Raw genomic sequence first — 18,896 nt, 5'->3', positions numbered from 1 at the left:
TTCTTTTCTTTCTTTCTTTCTTTCTTTCTTCTTTCTTTCTCTTTTAATTAGATTTTTTTAATGTCTTTTTTAAGTTTATTTATTTATTTTGAGAGAGAGAGAGAGTAAGCGAGGGAGGGAGGGGGCAGAGAGACAGGGGAAGAGAGAGAATCCCAAGCAAGCTCCACACTGTCAGTGCAGAGCCTGATGCGGGGCTGAAACTTACAAACCGTGAGATCATGACCTGAGCTGAACTCAGAATCAGATGCTTAACCGACTGAGCCACCCGGATGCCCCTGGAACATTTCTTTATACACAGCTTCCTTCAACAAAAGTTTAGTAACACAAAAAAGGAAGCTTGATTGTGTCAGTCCCTCCCCTCTTTCTGAATCGCTTGTTTTCCTCTTCCTTGCGAGTCTGAGCAAACCTGTGACTTCTAAGGTCCTGTCTGGTCTGGCCTTAGCCCACCTCTCCAGCATCATTTCTCACTACCTGGTACTCTAGCCTTTGTGCTTCTGTTATACTTCAAGTCTGCTGTGCTTCCATCCTGCTACAGGGCCTTTGTACATGCTCATCCCTCTGGTCCAGAGCCCCATTGAGACCTATTTACCCTTTAGCTCCATGCTTGAGTGAGTCGCGACCCTCCCACGACCCATCCAAATCTAGTTCTTTCACAGCATTGTATTTCTTGCCTTCAGAGCCCTCATTTTTATTTGCCCTTATGGACTCATAGAACAATTATTTGCTGCTTTGTCTTTCCCACTGGCCCATATGTTTTAGGAGGTCTGGCTATGTCATTTTGTACTGTATCCCCAGCACCATGCCTGGCACCTAGTAGGCATCTGATAGCTATCTGTTCAATGAACATAAAAGTAACTGAGGCTATAAAAAATCTTCATTCTAATTAGAGTACATTGTGGAAAGCCTGGATACCAAACTAAGGAATATAGATTTTTTTTTTGTAGGCTACAGGGAGCCATTGAAGTTTTGTGAGAAAGGGAGGTATGTGAACTGACCTTTAAGATCTTTGTGGCAGTGGAGGAGGAGAGGCTGTGGCAGAGTCCAGATAAGGGACAGTGCCTGTGGAGAGGCAATGACCGTGTGTGGAAGCCAGTACTGCACCCCACCCTGACCCCCCAGGCCAGCCTAACAGTGACCTCACAATCACCCCCTAGACCTCCCACCTTTGAAGGCCAATATCCCAGCTGCTGGCCTATGTTCACATCCGAAAGGCCACACCTTTCCACCTGAAAGGCCTTTCCACCACCAGGCCAGAACCCCACCGGAGACAGGGGGGTTAACTAAGTGACAGTGCCATCTGCCCACCCCAGGCACAACCAAGACCTCAGAATGACAGAGCCATCCGAGAACTTAAAGGATTCAATGCCCACAGAGAGGAAGTCCATGTGGAGGACCTCGGAGGAGAGGCGGATGTCCGACCTCACGCGGGTGCTGGAGTGGCTGCAACGCAGGCAGGGGAAGAAAAAGCAAACTTTCCAGGTGTGTACTTGGCAGAAAGACTCTCCAGGGAGCCGGACTCAACACTATTACAATAGGGAGACATGGAACTGAGCCTCCCAGGAAACAAAAGGCGGGAGGAGCTTTAAGCACTGGGCGAACTAATAAAAAAGCACTCGGGGCAGAGGGGAGGTTGTCCAGGTGGTTAGGCCGGCTGTGCCAACTGTCACCCACGTAGTTAGCCTCCTACCCTCCCACAGAGACCCGGAGGAGGGGGTGCTATCTTTCCAGATGATTTCATTTCAAAGGGATGGCTTCCAGGTCCTTGAGAAAAATATTCCTGGATTCTGAAACTGGCAAGAGGCTGGGAGAAGAAGATTTACATCTCAAAGGGGCAGGAAAAGAATTTACAAGTGCTGGTTTTCTGAAGGAAAAGGAAAGAGAGGTCCTGGGCCCAGAGCCAGGAAGGAACCTCTCTAGTTTCATCCGGGTGAGGAGGGCGTTAAGGTTGTCTTGGTCAGTGTTCTAGAAGAGCTTAGGGACAATAGCTTCTAAGATCTCCAGGGTGGCAGAATGGGCCCTCCCCACTGTCCCCAGGAGCTTGCGTCTTTATGATGGCTCCAGGGTCAAAGGGCATTCAGTCTCCACTGTTATCCCACTGGGACTCCTGCTAACATACCTCCTCCTTTCTACCCGGTATCCCAACGAGTTCTAATCTACCCATCTTGGTCCTCTTCAGCTGCTGTGACAGAATACCATAGACTCGGCTTATAAACAACAGAAATTAATGTCTCCCAGTTTGACAGTCTGGGACATCCAAGATCAAGATGCCTGCAGATTCAGTGTCTGATGAGGGCCCGCTTTCTGCTTCATAGATGGCCACCTGCTCGCTGTGTCCTCACAGGAAGGAAGAGATGGGAGAGCTCTCTGGGGTCTCTTTTACAAGGGCACTAATCCCACTTGTGGAGGCTGCACCCTCATGACCCAATCACCTCCCAAAAGCCTCACCTCCTAACACCCCCATCACACGGGAGTCAGAATTTCAACATATGAATTGGGGGAGGGGAGGGGAGACACCATTCAGCCTGTAGCACCGCTAGCACCACACTCCCTCTCTCTCCAGGAACTATGGCAACCAGTTTTGCCTCAGTTTCCCCCCAGGCCCACCATCTATGGAAAATCAAGCCATGTCCTTAGAAAGTGGTCTCCTCTGTAGAGGACACCCCCTGATCTTGAATTCTCTGGCCCCCAGAGAAAAACGGGTGGAAAATGGCATTACGTAGGATGATGCTAATGCTTATTAAGCATTTACTGTGTGCCAGGCCCTGTGCTTAGCCTTGCACATGAGTTATCTTGTCAACTGCCCCCAGCAGGGCCACACGGTGGGCACCATTCTTACCCCTCAGCGGAAGTGACATAATAAGGAAGCTGAGTGAGGTGCAGGGAAGCAATTTGCTTGAGCTCACAGAATTAATGAAGGGTCAAGCCAGGTCTCAAACTCAGACTAATCCAGTTCTCACGCTCAGGGGCTTTGTCAGGTCAACTCCCCATAACCACCTCCACTTCTCTGCTTCAGCCTCTCTAGCGGCCCCTGCCTTTCCAAAAAGTTCTCCTCCGTGTATGTGCTTGCTCCTCATTCATATGCAGAAAGATCCGGAGTGCCAGTTCCACCAGACATACAAAAACACGTCTGAGAAACATATTTTACATTAAGGTGCTAATGATTTATGGATGGTCTACCCTCCTGGCCACCCTTTTTGACTGCTGGGCCGCTCAGAACTCAGTATCAATCACAGAGATTTATATTCACTTCTGTGATCAACAGAAGAAGTCCCTTCTCATGAAGAGTATATTCCAGTGTTTTCACAGCTTTACCTTTTATGTGGCTTTTTACTGGAAATAATTTTGGACTCAGGGAGGAAACAAATTTAAATTGAAAATACACTGAAATCTTCAAGCATTCTTATCCTTCCCAGAGGCACGCGGATTTTGAAGAAGCTCCTGAGAAAGCGATGCTTCCGTGGCAGGTCCCAGACAGCACAGATTGAGGGTCGGGGGCGGGGGGGCTTTAGTAAAAGCGGTTGGAGGGGGGCTGTCTGTGGCCTCCTCTCCCTTCCCCTGGCACCACACAGTCATTCATTAAGTTCTCAAAATCCTACTACTGCTTCCATCTTCAGATGAGGAAACCAAGCTGCCGAGAGAGCAGTCGCTTGCCCCAGATTGCTCAGCCCCCAGCAATAGAGCAGGATTCCCATGGGCGTCTGACCTGGAAGCCAGCCCCAGCCGCCGTGTCCCCACAACCACAAGCAGCACACTGCAGGTGCAGACCCAGCCAATTCAGCTTTCCTTGAGGAGCTCCAGCACCCCTACTCCTTGTAGGCTGGCCTGGATGCCCCTCTGTGGGGCCCTCCCCGCTGGACCCCAGAGCTCCCTGTTGTGTCCTCCCCAATGCCCCAGTGGGGGTAGGAGCCTAGGCATGCGCGCAAGGAAGTCCACAGCCACCAAGAGGAGTGCCCAGGGAAGGAGAAAGGCGGGGTGAAGTCATATGACGGGATGGGGAGGGGTTGGGACAGGAGGGAGATCTGCGGACAGAGGGCATGTTCTGGCTGGACTCCAAGACAAGAAGGCCTTCCTGTGGCTTCAGACTGGAGGCCATGGCAGGAAAGTCGCAGCTACACAGGTCATTTGGGGGCCAGGAGGAATTCCTACTAGGCTGGAGAGAGGGGCCGTTGTGTAGAGGGTAAGAGGGAGCTAGTGATGGGGTTCTGAGGTGGGGAGGACAGCCAGACCTGGTCATTCTCTAGGAGCAGAGTGTCGTGGACAGCAGGGCGTGTCTGGAGGCAGAAGGACAATTGTGGGGGGATCGGGTGGGAGGGGACAGAAGTGCCAGAGTGGGAGCCAGCCAAATCTAGAAGTGGGGAGGGTGCAGCCCGCTCTCCACAGAGCCACCCCTCTGTGGGGGCAGCCACAGTGCAATCCTGTCTTTTCAAAAACAGAAACCCAACTGGGCAGTACCCCCTAAAACAACTGGGAAGGAAGAAAAGAAAGGCCGAAGCATCCTCAAAAAGCAGAAAGGGAACCACCAGGCAGCCTTCTCTGAGAAGGTAACACGGGTTCCCCGGGTTGAGAAGGGGTACGTGCTCCACCCCTGCACAGTACCTGGCTACATTTTTTTTCAGTTTAAGGCTCTAAAATCCACCCCTGCTCCACACTAACACACAAATGAATCCCCTCCCCTTTCCCCCCTCCAGACCCCACCAGCCCCATGGATGCTGGCACTCCTGTGGTAGAGGGTCATTCTTGCCAGGTGCCTTCCTCTCACTGCTGTCCCCAGACCATTCAGGAATGCCATCTGAGAGGCTGAGAGATGAGAACATCCAGGCTTAAGTGCCCCCCGTCCCGGATGGCTGTGGCTTCTGTGACCCCTCATGGACTCTCTCCGAGGTAGCAGGGACCAAAAGTCACGTGCGGGTGAGCAGGTGCCAACTTACCACCCCAGCCCCTTCACCTGCCCCGGGCCCAGAGCAGTCTCTCCTTTGGCCCCTTTGCCTGCCTTTCTGCGAACCCCTGAAATCACTCATTTTGAGGGTGGAGGAGGCCACGCCAAGCCCTGTTTCTCATGGAGTGACTTGTCTCCCGCTCCCCTCCAAGACCCCCGAGCAAGGCACCAAGAAGGACAAGAACCATGTCATGTACCAAAAGCTAAAGGGAAAACGCCTCAGCCTGGTTCCTGGCAGCTACTCCAGGGACAACCCCAAGAAATCTGGTAAGGGGAGCATCCTACCCTAAGACGGGAAAATGGGATGCCAGAGTCGTCCCTCATAACTGCCCACCTCTCAGAGTTACAGGAAGCCCACACTGTTGTCAAAGCAGCAGGTTCCATGCCAGCCCAGCAGCCCTGGACCGTTGTGGAGCCCCACGTGGCTCTTTAGGGATCACACCACAAAAGGTGCGACCTGGTCGGCAAGCGAGTGGATGTCCAGGCTCTGCCCACACCTGGGGGTTCTCTTCTCAGGGTGCCAGCAGAGTGTACCCCAGGTTCCTAAAAGCCAGTTTGATGATGGCAACCTCGTGAGCTCCAGATTATCTCACTGGTTTAGGTACTGTGACAATGTCAGTGTGACATATGAGGCACCACTCCTGCTGGCCCAAAACCCGCCAGGTGTCACTCACACCCAGGAAGAAGTCGGCTTAGGTAATGCCAGATCCTCAGTTCCCAAGGCTGCCTGGGTTCGAACAGCTCTGTAGTGAACTTGGAGTTGTATAATCCGGGGTGAGTCTCTCCATCTGCAGGGGCCAGTTTTCACATCTAGAATGTGCAACAATAACATGACTTGCCTCACAATAGAGTTTTAGTGAGATGAGGCATATAAAGCGTGTAGCCTGATGTAGGTGGTCAATAAATGGTGGCGGCAGCGACTTCTAAGGAAAAAAAATGCTAAAATTCTCAGGTGGGCTGTACCACGGTGTTGGAAAAACAGTTGCATTTATTGTGCTTGGCTTCTTGGAGAGGAGGTGTCTGGCAAAAGAAGTGGGAGGAGTGGCCGAAAGCTTTTGAGTAGGGGCTGGCAGGCCTCCCATCCAAAATTACTCCCATCGTGCCCAGCAAAATGCCCTCTTTTCCTTTTCATTGAATACACCAAAGCCATCATAACCCAACTGCGCTCACTTGCCTGTCAGGTTTCAATTTGATTGGCTCTAGATGCCGTGCAGAATCCTGGACTGAATTCTAGAACAACACTTTGGTGGAAAAACTGGTGAAATCCAAAGAAGCTGTGATGTGCCAAGGTTAACTTGTTAATTATCTTTTAACAAATATTCCCTGCTGGTGTGAGATGTTAACATGAGGAGAAACTGAGCAAGAGTGTACAGGAACTCTGTGTGCCATCTTTGCAACTAGATTGGCATAGGCCTTAGAGTTTTCTGTGACTCCCAGAGTCAAGTCTGGCTCCCGCTGAGCCCCTGAGCATCTGCAGATCTCCATTCCAGTGGTGGTTCCCTTTTCCCTGCCCCTTGCCAGAGCAGACACAGTCCCATGTCCTTCATTTCCCCCAAAATCTCTCACAGGAAGCCTTTGTGTGTAAACAGAGTTTACTGAAGTTTAGGGCAACAAAGGAAAAGAATTTCATGGCAGAATTCTACAGAAAACAAAACAGAAGTTGATTACAAAACCCTCTTAAGGGTTCGTCCAAGTCCTTTGCCCCCAGCCACCAGGAGATGTCCCCTGGCTAGCTTTCCCTACTTTTCCCAGCTGTTCCACTCACCCCAGCACTGGAGCTAAAGTGAGCCCAAGTCTGGCCCCCAGATACAAGATTTAAGGAGGCACTCACTCTCTGGTATTGACTCTGCACTTGCGGGAGCCTGAGACTGAACACCTCCTTGAATTGCACCCTTGCCCCGGGCACTTTGCTGTCCTCACTCTACTCCTGGGCCTTCCTAGCTCCCCTCTCTTCCTCTGTTTTTCGTCTCCCTCTCCTCCATCCTCTGCTTTCCTCACCCCACAATTCCCATTGGCTTTTTACCTGGAAGGATCCTTTGTTTTACTGTCTTACTCCACACTCAAAAGGAGTCTATCAAGATAATTTCCTAAACAAAGGCAGTTTCTTCCTTAAGACAAAATCACTACCAGCTAATAAAATAATCCGTTTCACAACACTGCACAAAAATGCAAGCGGTTTTTTGTTCTTTGCAGTACCCCCGCCCCAGCAAGACAAAATCCACCCAGTTCAACAGGGGACATTTTTCTCCCACCTGATGCAATACAACAAGTGGACACTGGGGGGCAGCAGGTGCTCAGTTGCAGCAGGTGCTCAGAGGCACCCAGGAACCACCTTGGCATCCAGATGTGGCACCCAGGCACTGAATCAGGACTGAGCCTGAGCACAGCAAGGGGAGCTTCCAGAGAAGGCTAGCAAGAGGCCTGAAATGAATGGGCAGGATCTGTTTTTGGAGTCAAGTTCAAGACAAAGCAGCCCCTAGGAAAGACGTGGAGCCAGTTATGGGCTATGGCAGGAGTCCAAGTGGAGAAAAATATGGATGAAGTAAGGACCAGAACTCCTGGTCCTGGCCTCCCCTGGCCCCACGCAGCACCTGGATCATTGGTGTCCTTGTCAAGAGCCAGATCCCCCAGGTGTCCCAGATTCCCTATCTGCAGAGTGAGGCCTTTGTACTCTCGTTGCCATGTTTCTGTGTGATCTGCTGAGCAAGAGTCTGTGGGGAATGGCCATCAGATGATCCCCACCACCTCCAGAACTAGAATGTGACCACTCTATCTGTACAGATACAACAACTCCCACTCATTCACGTTTTTAGTGTATGGTGGCCACAAAATCAAAATCTGTGACAGTGTGTTCTTTATTTTTTTTTTTTACGTTTATCTATTTTTGAGACAGAGAGAGACAGAGCATGAACGGGGGAAGGGCAGAGAGAGAGGGAGACACAGAATGCAAAGCAGGCTCCAGGCTCTGAGCTGTCAGCACAGAGCCCGATGCAGGGCTTGAACTCACGGACTGCGAGATCATGACCTGAGCCGAAGTCTGACGCCCAACTGACTGAGCCACCCAGGCTCCCCAAGACACCATGTGTTCTGAATGAGTGACACAGACCTGCCTCCAGCTCCAGAACCCCACAGCCAATAGAAAACATCAGTGATGACCCCCACGGGGAGCACTGTGCTTTTCAACGCAGACCACTTCATCTTTGTCCGCCTCAATTTCACAAAAGCTCCCATTCACTCCTCCTAACAGCTGAAATGCCACCTCCATCCCGCCAATGACGACCACGCTGTCGCACCCAGGAGGCACTGGCCTGCTGCCACGCTGCTGCTGTGGGCCACGGGCCACTCCCTTCTCCCCACACTTGAACTCCCTGAAAACACTCTCTTCTGTTTCCCCTTTCTCACCAACCCCTTGGCCCGCATGGAGGGCCACTAAGTTGGTTTTGAATTTGTAAAAGGTCATTCTGGCTATGGTCCCATAAAAGACCCTGGGAAAGAAATTGGAGCCCATTTCCAAAGTAAATCTTGGCAAAGTCTGAGCCGGCTAACCTAGAAAAGGGGAATTCACTAGGTTTTCTCTCCCTGGGGTCCAGGGCATTCTGTAGATGCCAGAGCAGGAGGGCATCCCTCATGCCGAGGGCTGGAGGGCAATGATACCCTCTGTCTCCATGAGCACAGAGTCAGCCCCTGGAGCCCCAACTACAGCCCAGTAGAAATCTAACTTATCTGTTCAGCCACAGACTCAGGAATGTGGGTCATTTATGCTCAGGTGGTAGCCAGGTCAGATGCCCAGAAAAAGGGACCAACAACCTGGGTTCACATTTTCCTAGATCCATCACTAATTCGCTATGGCGTCTTGGGCACGTGACTTAATCTCTCTGATCCTCAACTTTCTCATTTGTTACATGGACATGATATGGCAGTGCAACTGTAGTGCCCCCCCCCCTAGAAAGCTCTTTGAACACTGCCTGGCACAGAAGTCACTCAATAAATGCTATTTCAGATGTTTAATTATCATTACCATTTATATTACTACTCTTCTTTCCTACATGAGATTTACCTTGACCTAGATGATACTCAGATATCTCAGAAAAAGCTATGCTTCTTTCTCCAAGAGATTTCCCATTTGCGTTGGTGAGGATAAGCAGCTCATGATTCTTCTGGAACATAGTACCAATTTGCACTACGCGTGAACAGGGCTGCTAAGGCCACCTGGCCAGGGACCGACTGTCAGTGCAGAGCACCATACTGGGCATACAGACTCCCAGTTCGGCCACTAACTCATACGAGACCTTGGGTGAATCACAGTGTGCCTCTTTCCAGGCTGCTGTCCCTGAATTTATATAACTGTTGGAGGTCTAGACTCATTCCCCCTAGACATAGCCCGGTAAAATTCCCAAACTTTCTTGATGAAATCTTGCAAGCTTACAAGGAGAACAATCTACTTACAAAGGAAAAAAGAAAATGCCCTAAGTGAGAGCAAAGACCCCAAACTAGCAAATAACTGGTTTACAGATCAGAATCTAGATACACTTAAAATTGGGTTTAATATGGAAAGACAACAAAAGAATAGGCCAAGAGATAACAAGAAAGACAAACAAATGAGGTGGAATTAAGGCTAAAAAGAAACACGTCAGGTAAAAGAGGGATATTTTTAAATGTTAAAGAGAATAAAGTAATAAACCTAAGCCTACACACACCAAAAAATATAGTAGCTGAATACATAGTTATTGAGAACCGCAAAGAGAATCTAACAAAAATACATGTATAGTGGGAGATTCTAATATGCCTCTTTGATTTCTTTACATGCCTCTTTTTGAATCAAACAGATCAAACAGACTTAACTTTATATTTGAACAGAGAATGCGTTTTTATGTGGCTAAAAAATATCTACAAAACTCATCTGCATTTTCACCTCAAAGAAAACGTTAACATTCACAAAGTAAAGATCCTAGGGCCATGGCATTATCCTAAAGCAATAATTAGAAATAGCATTTAAATTAAAAGATACTCCCAACTCAGCAGTCATAAATGAACAAATACACTCCTAAAATACCCTGTATCAGAGGGGGGAAAAAAACTCATGAAAATAAGCCCGTTTCTTACGAAAACCTATGGGAACAAAGGCGGAATCTAGCCTCAGAAGAAAATTTATTGTAAAAACTAAAACTAATAATTCTTACCTTTATAACACAAAAAAAATGTAAGAAAAAAACTAATACTTGTAGCAATCCATTATTTACAAGAAGATAGAAGAAATAATTTATGTGAAAAAGAGAGCTTTTATACATTAAATAAATACCATCTGAGATTAATGAAACCCAAGCTAAAAAATAGTTAAAAGGATCAATCCAAAGCTAGTTTAAAAAAAAAAATGTTATAATGTTTATTCATTTTGAGGCGGTGGCAAAGGAGGGGCAGAGAGAGTGGGAGACACAGAATCTGAAGCAGGCTCCAAGTTCCGCACTGTCAGCACAGAGCCCAATGCGGGGCTCGAACCCAGGATCCTTGAGATCATGGCCCAAGCTGACGTCGGACGCTTAGCTGACTGAGCCACCCAGGTGCCCCCACCAAAGCTAATTTTTTGAAAAAGCAAATGAGGAGTAGTATGAACTTTTCGTGACCATCATTAAAAAGAGTAGGGGTGCCTGGATGGCTCAGTCAGGTAAGCGTCTGACTACTCTTGGTTTCTGTTCAGGTCATGATCTCGCAATCGGTAAGATCGAGCTCCCCATCAGGCTTTGCACTGAGCACGGAGTCTGCTTGGGACTCTCTCTCTCTCCCTCGCTCTGGCCCTTCCCCGCTTGTATGCACACACTCTCTCTCTCTTCAAATAAATAAATAAACTTAAAAAAAAAGAGCAAAAATGTCGAAGATTTTGTATGGAGAGAATGTATAAACAAAGATGAGAAATACATGAACTGAGCTGTAATAGAACACTATATACACCTCTCTCTGATACATTTGAAAACCTAGAAGAAATAGATCATTTCCTCTCATACTTTAAATTATTAAAATTGATATCATAGGCGCCTGGGTGGCTCAGTCAGCTGAGTGTCTGACTTTGGCTCAGGTCATGATCTCACAGTCTGTGAGTTCGAGCCCCACATCGGGCTCTGTGTTGACAGCTCAGAGCCTGGAGACTGCTTTGAATTCTGTGTCTCCGTTTCTCTCTGCCCCTCCCCAACTCATGTTCTTTCTCTCTCTCTCTCTCTCTAAAAAATAAATAATAAGCATTAAAAAATTTTTTTAATTGATATAATAAAGAAACATTGAGGAGAGCAATTTCTGAAGTAAAAATTGAAAGGTGGTTGACACTTTCCCACTGAAAAAGTCACCAGGACAAAAGGCTTCACATTTGGTTCTATCTAACCTTTTCAAGAACAAATGATCTCGATATCACTTCAACTATTCTGGACCATATAACATACAGATATTCCTGCATTAATCCCACAAGTCACCATAACCACAATATTAAAATATTTTCAAAGAAGTAATATAGATGCAAAAAATTTAAAAATTTTAGCAAATATGCCAACTGTATGAAAATAGATCAACTATTTCAATGTGTGAAATTAATAACACACCATGACCAAGTGGGATTTCTTGTAGTGGTTAGGAAAGGTTAGATTATCAATATCAGAATATCTAAGAACATAATTTATTCCATTAGTAAAATAAAGGAAAAACCATATGGGCATGTCAGTAAGTGACAGAAAAGCAGTAAGTAGAGTCAAGCAATGATTACTAATAAAAACTGTATGTAACCTAAGAATTATTAAGCTGATAAATATTATAAAGCATATCAAAACTAGTGGCAAGTATCATTCTAAATGACAAAGTGCTAATTATTTTAATTAAAAGCAGGAACAAAATGAGGCATGACTGCTCTCATCATTATTGACATTGTGTTAGAACATCTGTCAAATGCAGTATGTCAAGAAGAGTATATACATTTTCTAAATGTTACAAGGAAGCTATTTTCATTGTTCCCCTGGTATGATTAGGTATCTCTAAAACTCAAGAAATTCTAGTAAAGAAAGAATAGAATGTAGTTTTGTTGTTACTGGACTAGAAAAAAATACATTGTGAAGCAATAGTCTTTTCTCTATACTAGTCATACCAGTCAGAAATGGAAATGGGGAGAATATATTCCCTTCTCATTAGTAAAAAAAAAAAAAAAAAAAAGCTACAAAATACCGAGTGGTAACTTTAGCAAGAAGAAAAAAAATTAAATTCTCCAAACACTCGCCCCCACAGTATTTAAATTCAGTCCAAACCACATATTTGGGTAACATCTGACACTCACCATTTAATTTCATACATTTGTGTCTTTGTGCATGCTGTTCCTCCTTCCCATTTCCATTTCATACCTGCACATGCTGTTCCTCCTGCCACACATGTTGTTCCTCCTGCTGCACATGCTATTCCTCCTGCTCGCACATGCTGTTCCTCCTGCTGCACATGCTGTTCCTCCTGCCTGCAATACTTTTCTCCCCTTTTCATCTAATAATCTGTTTTTCCTTTAAAAACCATGTCAGAGTTTATTTCAGATAGCTTCCCCTACCTCCTCTAGGCTAAGGTTCCCTGTAGGTGAGGAGGGAAAGAAGAGAAGGTCTAGAGGGGGACTAAAGACAAGAGGGAAGGGGAGGGAGCTGGGGGAGACAGGGAGAAAGGAGGGAGGAAAAGACAAGTGAGAATTCAGCCAATGCCAAGAAGAGACTGCAAACCTTGACGTGACCTCGTATCTCACAACAGGCAATCGTTTGAAGCCCGTGCAGACTCGCCAGCCTCACCCCTTCCTGTCCGCCCTGCCTCTCACCTCTACCAGGCTCTAACTCCCTGCTGTGCCATCTGTCCAATTTCAGAACTAGACATCAAGGATGCCATCGTCCTGGAGTCCACTCAACGGTCCGTGCCATACCATCGACAAAGCATCATCGACCCCATGCTCCAGGACCCTCTCTTTAGCACTCGGAGGTCGACGCTCTTGAGAGACTGGGTGGTAGGCAGGATGCCCGAGGTCTCCTACGAGCGCAAGCTGAAGAGCCTCATGGAGAAGGGCGCCGAGCCCAAGGTGGAGACGGTGAGAATGCTGAAGCCGGAGGAGGTGCTGAGCTGCCGGTGAGTCTCCACAGTCTGGTTCAGACACCGGGGCTAAGCCCGGGGGAGGGGGGGCGGCGGTGGCAGGACGGGGCTCCGTCTTTGTGACCTGAAGGGCTGACCCAGGGCTGAAGCCGCTGGGTTTCCAGCAGCCCCAGCTGCTGGGGTACCAGCTCTTGGATGAGGCGCAACATTTAGGTGCTGCCATTTTGATGCCACGCCCCTGGACACCTTCACCACCCCTGCAGTATTTCTATACATTTCACAGTACAAACCATGAATATTATCCACAATGAAAGAATCAGTTGTCTGTGGCCTGGTTTTAACAGGAAATCCCTCTGAGGGCCTTCACACGGCAGTGTCAAGTTGCTGGTGATAGGAGCCACCCTCCCTCCCTTGGCTACCTACTGTATGTTTGGGGTTTTAGACTCCAGAAGGTACTATGAATAGAGTGTGAGCCATTTGCTGTTTACTGTTCTCACTAAAGGTCTTCTTTCTCACTTGTTCTTTTTCGCATTTATCAGGACCTGCTGGTTTCCGCCCCCAGATTCAAGCGCCCCTCCCAAGCCCTTTCCTGTAAAGATGTAACTGATAAGATTCAGAGACTTCAGTAGGGGAAACTGACAACAGAATAATGTGGATGTCCTGTAGACTGAACAGCAGTGAACTCATCTGTAGAGTTAAGATTGACCTCAGATGCCTGGCACGCAGTGACCCCATTCCAAAGTCCTGCTCTGCTCACTGACTGGCTGAGAGATGGATGGGTAGAATGGCAGCCTCCCCCACTGAAGGGGGCTTCTAGCTTGACCTCTCCACGGATGGGTGACTTTGGCTATGGCTTTCAGTCTGACAGGGGGATTCTAGTGGACCCTGGCCAACAGACAGCCTACCTGGGCTCAATAGTGGGCAGAAAAGAGATTTGGACAGGGCCCCTACCCTCCAAGGAGGGAGAGAGAATATTTGGAGAGATGGCATCCAACAAGCCATCCAAGAAAAAGATGAAATTGTCCATAACGGGATAGTGAGTGCTCACACGTACATTTGTGTGAGATCTTCCAGAGCTGTGCTGGTCACAGACGGAAGGGGCAGACCCTGACTGGTGCTGTCATGGAAAAGTAGTCCTGACATGGGGCTGGAGAGTGGGATCTAAGATGGCTATAAGACCAGGTAAGCTCTGGGCAGATCTTGAAGGAGAGGGAGACCATTCCCAATGGTTATATCAATATCCAGCTCTTCCCCCATCAACTGTAGCAAAGAAACCAGCAGGTGGCCTGAGTAGGGGGACTACCTCCTTTACTAAAGCTGGGAACAAGGTCAAGATTTCTGGTAGAATACAGAGCTCTCAGGATATGACGATAGAGATACTCTCTAGACCACACAGCATAGATGGGACCAATTCCACTCTCCAGTGTAAGTTAGAATTGTGGAGCTTTAGCTAAGATTTTAAATCAATGGCCAGACTTTTAAATTGTTTGAATGATATTATAAGAAAATACTCTCCTTTCCCACAATTTACTCAGCTTTTATTGCCACCGTTCTGTATTTGGCCCAGGCTTTGGCATCACTGAGGTTATGCACACCTGGCAGTGATGGAACCCCTGACAATTGGATCTCTCCCCACGTGGCATAATGTATCGTGACCACCATATTGCACCTGCTTTCCTAATGGCATGTTAGCTTTGGCAGAAGAGTCCTTGAAATGGATATTCTGTTATTTGCTTAACCATTCCTCTGCTGATGGAATTTCTTCTTTTCCTGTTGTTGCTAACCCCAGAGTAAACACTTTGATTTATATAGCTTTTTATCCCCTTGGCTTCTCTTCTTCGGACTCGTTGAAGGCCTGAGTGGAGTTCCTGAGTCAAAGATCATGAACTGTTGGCAGGGAGGGACTTGGGGGGACAGGGGCGGAGCTTGGCATCTATGTTGCCAAATTACCTTCCAAGAGTTATACGAATAAAAACTCCCATCAGTTCTGTGGGGTGTCCCACTCTCTCATAAGACCTCTGTCAGCTCCAGAATGTCCACAGAGCCCATTCCCTTTAGAGATCCCACGCTGCCTAAGTCTAAGCTCTTGTCAATAAAGTTTGAAGCTAGAGTGACTCCACCCTCAACTGACCTCTTTGGCCCTTATCTCGCACAGATACCTGAGGTTGTCCAAGAACAACATTCGAACCTTGCTCAAGCTGTGCAAGGATGCAGGCATGAACGTGGACATCCACCCCCACATGGTCGAAGGGGAGATAGACGCTAAAAAGGTGTTCGCGCAAATCCCCAGCGTGGCCCTTTAGGAAGCTCCTCCCCCAGGCCACTGCAAGCTCCCTCTGCTGTTGGATCCCTGCCCCGCCCCCCCAGGTGACATCTTCTGGTACCCCATGCCATCAGACCTGGTGCATCTCTTTTAGACACTAGTGATCAGAAAACAAGGCCAGACTGCATGAATCATTGTACTGATGTAGCGTTTGTCCTTGACCCAAATCAAAACTGATTTGGGAGAGACTGTGGATTTTCTCCCCACCAAAAGAAGACTCTTTAGAAAGGGCTTCTTAGAAAAGAAGTCTTGGAAAAAGTGAGAACTGGAGACCCAGAGTCCCCAGAGGAACATCAGGAGGGACAAAGGGCTGAGGGGCTGGTTGGGGACACACACACATCACAGGTCTTATACACCACCCCCCAACCCCTGCCCTTGTGGAACTTCATTCTGTGGGGAGCTGAATGCTACATCTTCAAGGGACTGCTTGGTGCTCCCAGACCCTCAAGACAGGGGCTACCCTGGGACCCTCGCCTCTCAGACCCCAGGTGCTCCAACAGAGGTTGCAAGCTTCCCCTGGGGTTCAGCAGGGACTGGAAAAGAGAGGGGTAAATGAATGCAGAGGAGAGACCTCGCCCCACCCCACAGCTGCTACGGCCACCTGGGTGCTCTTCTGGGGTCCACAGGGCTTTTCTCTGGGAGCTCCACAGGCACAGGGAGTCTCCAGTTCAGCTTCTTGACATTCTAACCAAATGAGCTACAGTGAGCCCCAAGATTCACAGACAACATTGAGAAAAGAACATTTATCAGCAACCCCAAGCCAGGGTCTGTTGGCAGAGAGTGCCATCTATAGCACGGTGTCTTTTATAAACTGAAGTGGCCTCGCCATTACCTTTTCTAACAGTTATCACCAGATACAGAAACACACACACACCAGCAACAGAGTCACACAGGTACAGCCCCCTGGTTTATGGCAAAGGTGACACTGTGGTGCAGTGGCGAAAAGACAATCTTTTCAATAAATCAGGCTGGTCAATTAAATGTCCATATGGAAAAAAATATCAACCCTCCGCCTCTCACCAAATGCAAAAATAGGTTCCAGATGGATGCAGATTGTGAAAGCTTTTAGAAGAAACATAGAAGACAATCTCCATGACCTTGGGATAGGCAAAAAAAAAAAAAAATTAAACACAAAAAGCCTCAGTAAGAAAATAAAATATTAATAAATTATATCATATTGAAAGTAGAACTTCCACTCATCAAGACATCAGTGAGAGAGTGAGAAGGCAGGTGACTCATGTGGGAAAATACAGATCTGACAGAGGGCTCACACTCAGATGAGCCTGTATTTTAACTCTGATAAGTCAATGTGCAGAAGGCAGGCAACTCGATCAAAAAATGGGCAAAAGTCTTATGTAGGCACCTTGCAAAAGTGTTAGCTGAGTGACCAATAAACATAAGAAATTGTATTAGTTTTCAGGAATGCAAATGAAAAATACAAGGCAATACCACCAACACCACCAGAATGGATGATCCCAATTATAGCGGAAAGTGTAGAGCAAAGAGAACGCCATTGGGATGGGTACAATCGCTTTGGAAAACTGGCAACATCTACAAAATTTGTTTACACACTGATGCTGTGGTCCAGTATTCATTCCTAGATACGCACTTCACAGGATTGTACAGCTATGCGCACCAAAAGCCTGTCCTAGAACGTTCACAGTGGCTTTATTCAATGCAGACAAATACTGGATTCAACCCAAACGTCCATCAGCAGAAAGATTAACTAGCAGTGTATTCATACAATGGAATACTGCATAGAAACGAGAATGAGCAAATACGGATGAACGAAGCACGCAATATCACGCAAAAGTAGCAAGACACAGAAAGGAGGACAGCTGTATGATTCCCCGTATACAACAGCACCCCCCACCCCCACCCCCACCCCCACCCCACGCCAGGCAAGACGAATCTACCGTGGTAGAAGCCAGGATAGCGGCGGCCCCTGGAGGAGGGTGGGTAGTGCCTGGAGCGGCATCTGCCATGCTGGTCACACAGGGGTTCACTTGTGGCATTCGTTCACTGTACACTTAAGAGTGCTGCCTTTTAGGCAGGTATACGTACTTTAATTAAAGTACATTTTTAAAAGTATACGAACAAGAGTTCTGGTTTTGTTTGCTAAAAACAATAGCCTCAAAAGCGAAGCAGTTTGGGTCCCCTCCACCTGAGAGGCTAAGGTGACCAGGGGATAGAGGCTTCCAGTCCTGGGGATGTAGTGTACATCTTGGTGACCTTGGTTAATAATGGAGTGCTGTATATTTGGGGGTTGCTGTATGTTTGGATCTTGAAAATTCTCACAAGAAAAGCACCAGAAACTAATATGTTATATGTTAATCATGTCTCTATACAAAAATAAAATTAGAAAAATTACTTTTAAAAAACAACAGGAGCCTCAAAACTGAGGTGGTTCAGAGTCCCCCGCGTCCCCCTCGCCCTCCCCCTCCCATCCACAGCGGTAGTTCCCTCTCAGCGCCACCAGGTGGAGCTCCACCACAGCAGAAGACCCGCATCCACAGAGTGGGGCGTCTGCGGGGAGAGCCGTCAAGCCCAGGTGAGGGGCAGCAGAACCCCAGGTGACTGCAGCCTGAGCTCAGAGAGGGTGGGCAAAGCCCAGCGATGCATACACCAGCTTAGGACCCCTGGGCACGTCACTTCTCTGAAGCGTCCATTCTTCCCCCAAAATGGGGACAAGAAACGCAATTTAAAACAACAATGAGGTATCACTTTATACCTAATTAGACTGGAAAATATTAGTAAGCTGGGGAATGCCAGTGTTGGCCCAGATACGGAAATAAAGGAGCTTCAAGCCTCGCAGGTAGATACTGCAGGCTGTTGTGGCTTTCTTGGTGAAGTCATGCAGACATCAGAGACTGGCAATTCCACTCCTGTGTATATACTCCAAAGAAGTTCCATCACAGGAGATATATTGGAGGGTGTCCCCCTCCACACACACCATGTTGACAGGTGGTTGGGTGCTGGAGGCCGTCCCATGTGTGGGAAGGTGGACGGCAAAATGTGGTGGATGGAAACGATGGGAAACGGGATGAAATGTTACACACTAACCTTCATACAAAATAAAAATACATGCATGTAAATAATACATTGCTTGTAAGAACATGTGTAAATGTATTAGGACAGCTGAAATGGGAAAAGGACGGAAGGAAAGGAAGGAGGGAAAGAGAGAAGGAGGGAGGGAGGAAAGGAGGGAGGGAGGAAGGAAGGAAGGAAAAGAAAATGTGGACAAGAATACCAAGTTTCTAGAGTGGTTGTGAAAGAAGAATCTAAGGGAAGTTTCTATAGCATCTCTAGCATTTTCTGAGCACCCAATTATTTTCTACTTGTGCCTTTATACGTTAATATTTCTTCAATGCCTATTGTGTGTTAGACAATGTACTAGGCTCTGCAATACAACAATAAAACAGACCAAAAAGAAAAATTCCTGCCACTGAGAGCTCTGAGCCTTATTCCACAAACCTGGGTATAGAGAAATGGTGCACCTTCCTGAATCAAATTACTGCCAGTCTGATTTTGTGCCCCCACCATGCTGCACTG

The 18,896-nt window shown here is 47.5% G+C and overlaps 1 protein-coding gene across 6 annotated transcripts; it reads left to right on the top strand.

Annotated features, from left to right (window-relative positions):
- Nucleotides 1-1,163: 1,163 nt before the first annotated feature.
- Nucleotides 1,164-17,377, top strand: CE2H16orf78 (chromosome E2 C16orf78 homolog). Of its 6 annotated transcripts, none has more exons than XM_047837319.1 (5): nt 1,164-1,479; nt 4,434-4,541; nt 5,089-5,203; nt 12,802-13,057; nt 16,758-17,377. In XM_047837319.1, the coding sequence occupies exons 1-5, from the start codon at nt 1,330-1,332 to the stop codon at nt 16,774-16,776; spliced, it is 648 nt and encodes a 215-aa protein (XP_047693275.1). In that variant the 5' UTR covers nt 1,164-1,329; the 3' UTR covers nt 16,777-17,377. The 6 variants fall into 6 exon arrangements, with proteins under 6 accessions (XP_047693275.1, XP_047693272.1, XP_047693276.1 ...); XM_047837316.1 differs by lacking the exon at nt 16,758-17,377 and adding an exon at nt 15,177-15,475; XM_047837320.1 differs by lacking the exon at nt 16,758-17,377 and adding an exon at nt 14,589-15,150.
- The last annotated feature ends 1,519 nt before the right edge of the window (nt 17,378-18,896 follow it).

Source organism: Prionailurus viverrinus, chromosome E2 (genome assembly GCF_022837055.1).
Source record: "Prionailurus viverrinus isolate Anna chromosome E2, UM_Priviv_1.0, whole genome shotgun sequence".
Classification (NCBI taxonomy): Eukaryota; Metazoa; Chordata; class Mammalia; order Carnivora; family Felidae; genus Prionailurus; species Prionailurus viverrinus.
Note: the sequence above shows the minus strand (reverse complement) of the source record. Positions and strands in the feature narration are given on the sequence as shown.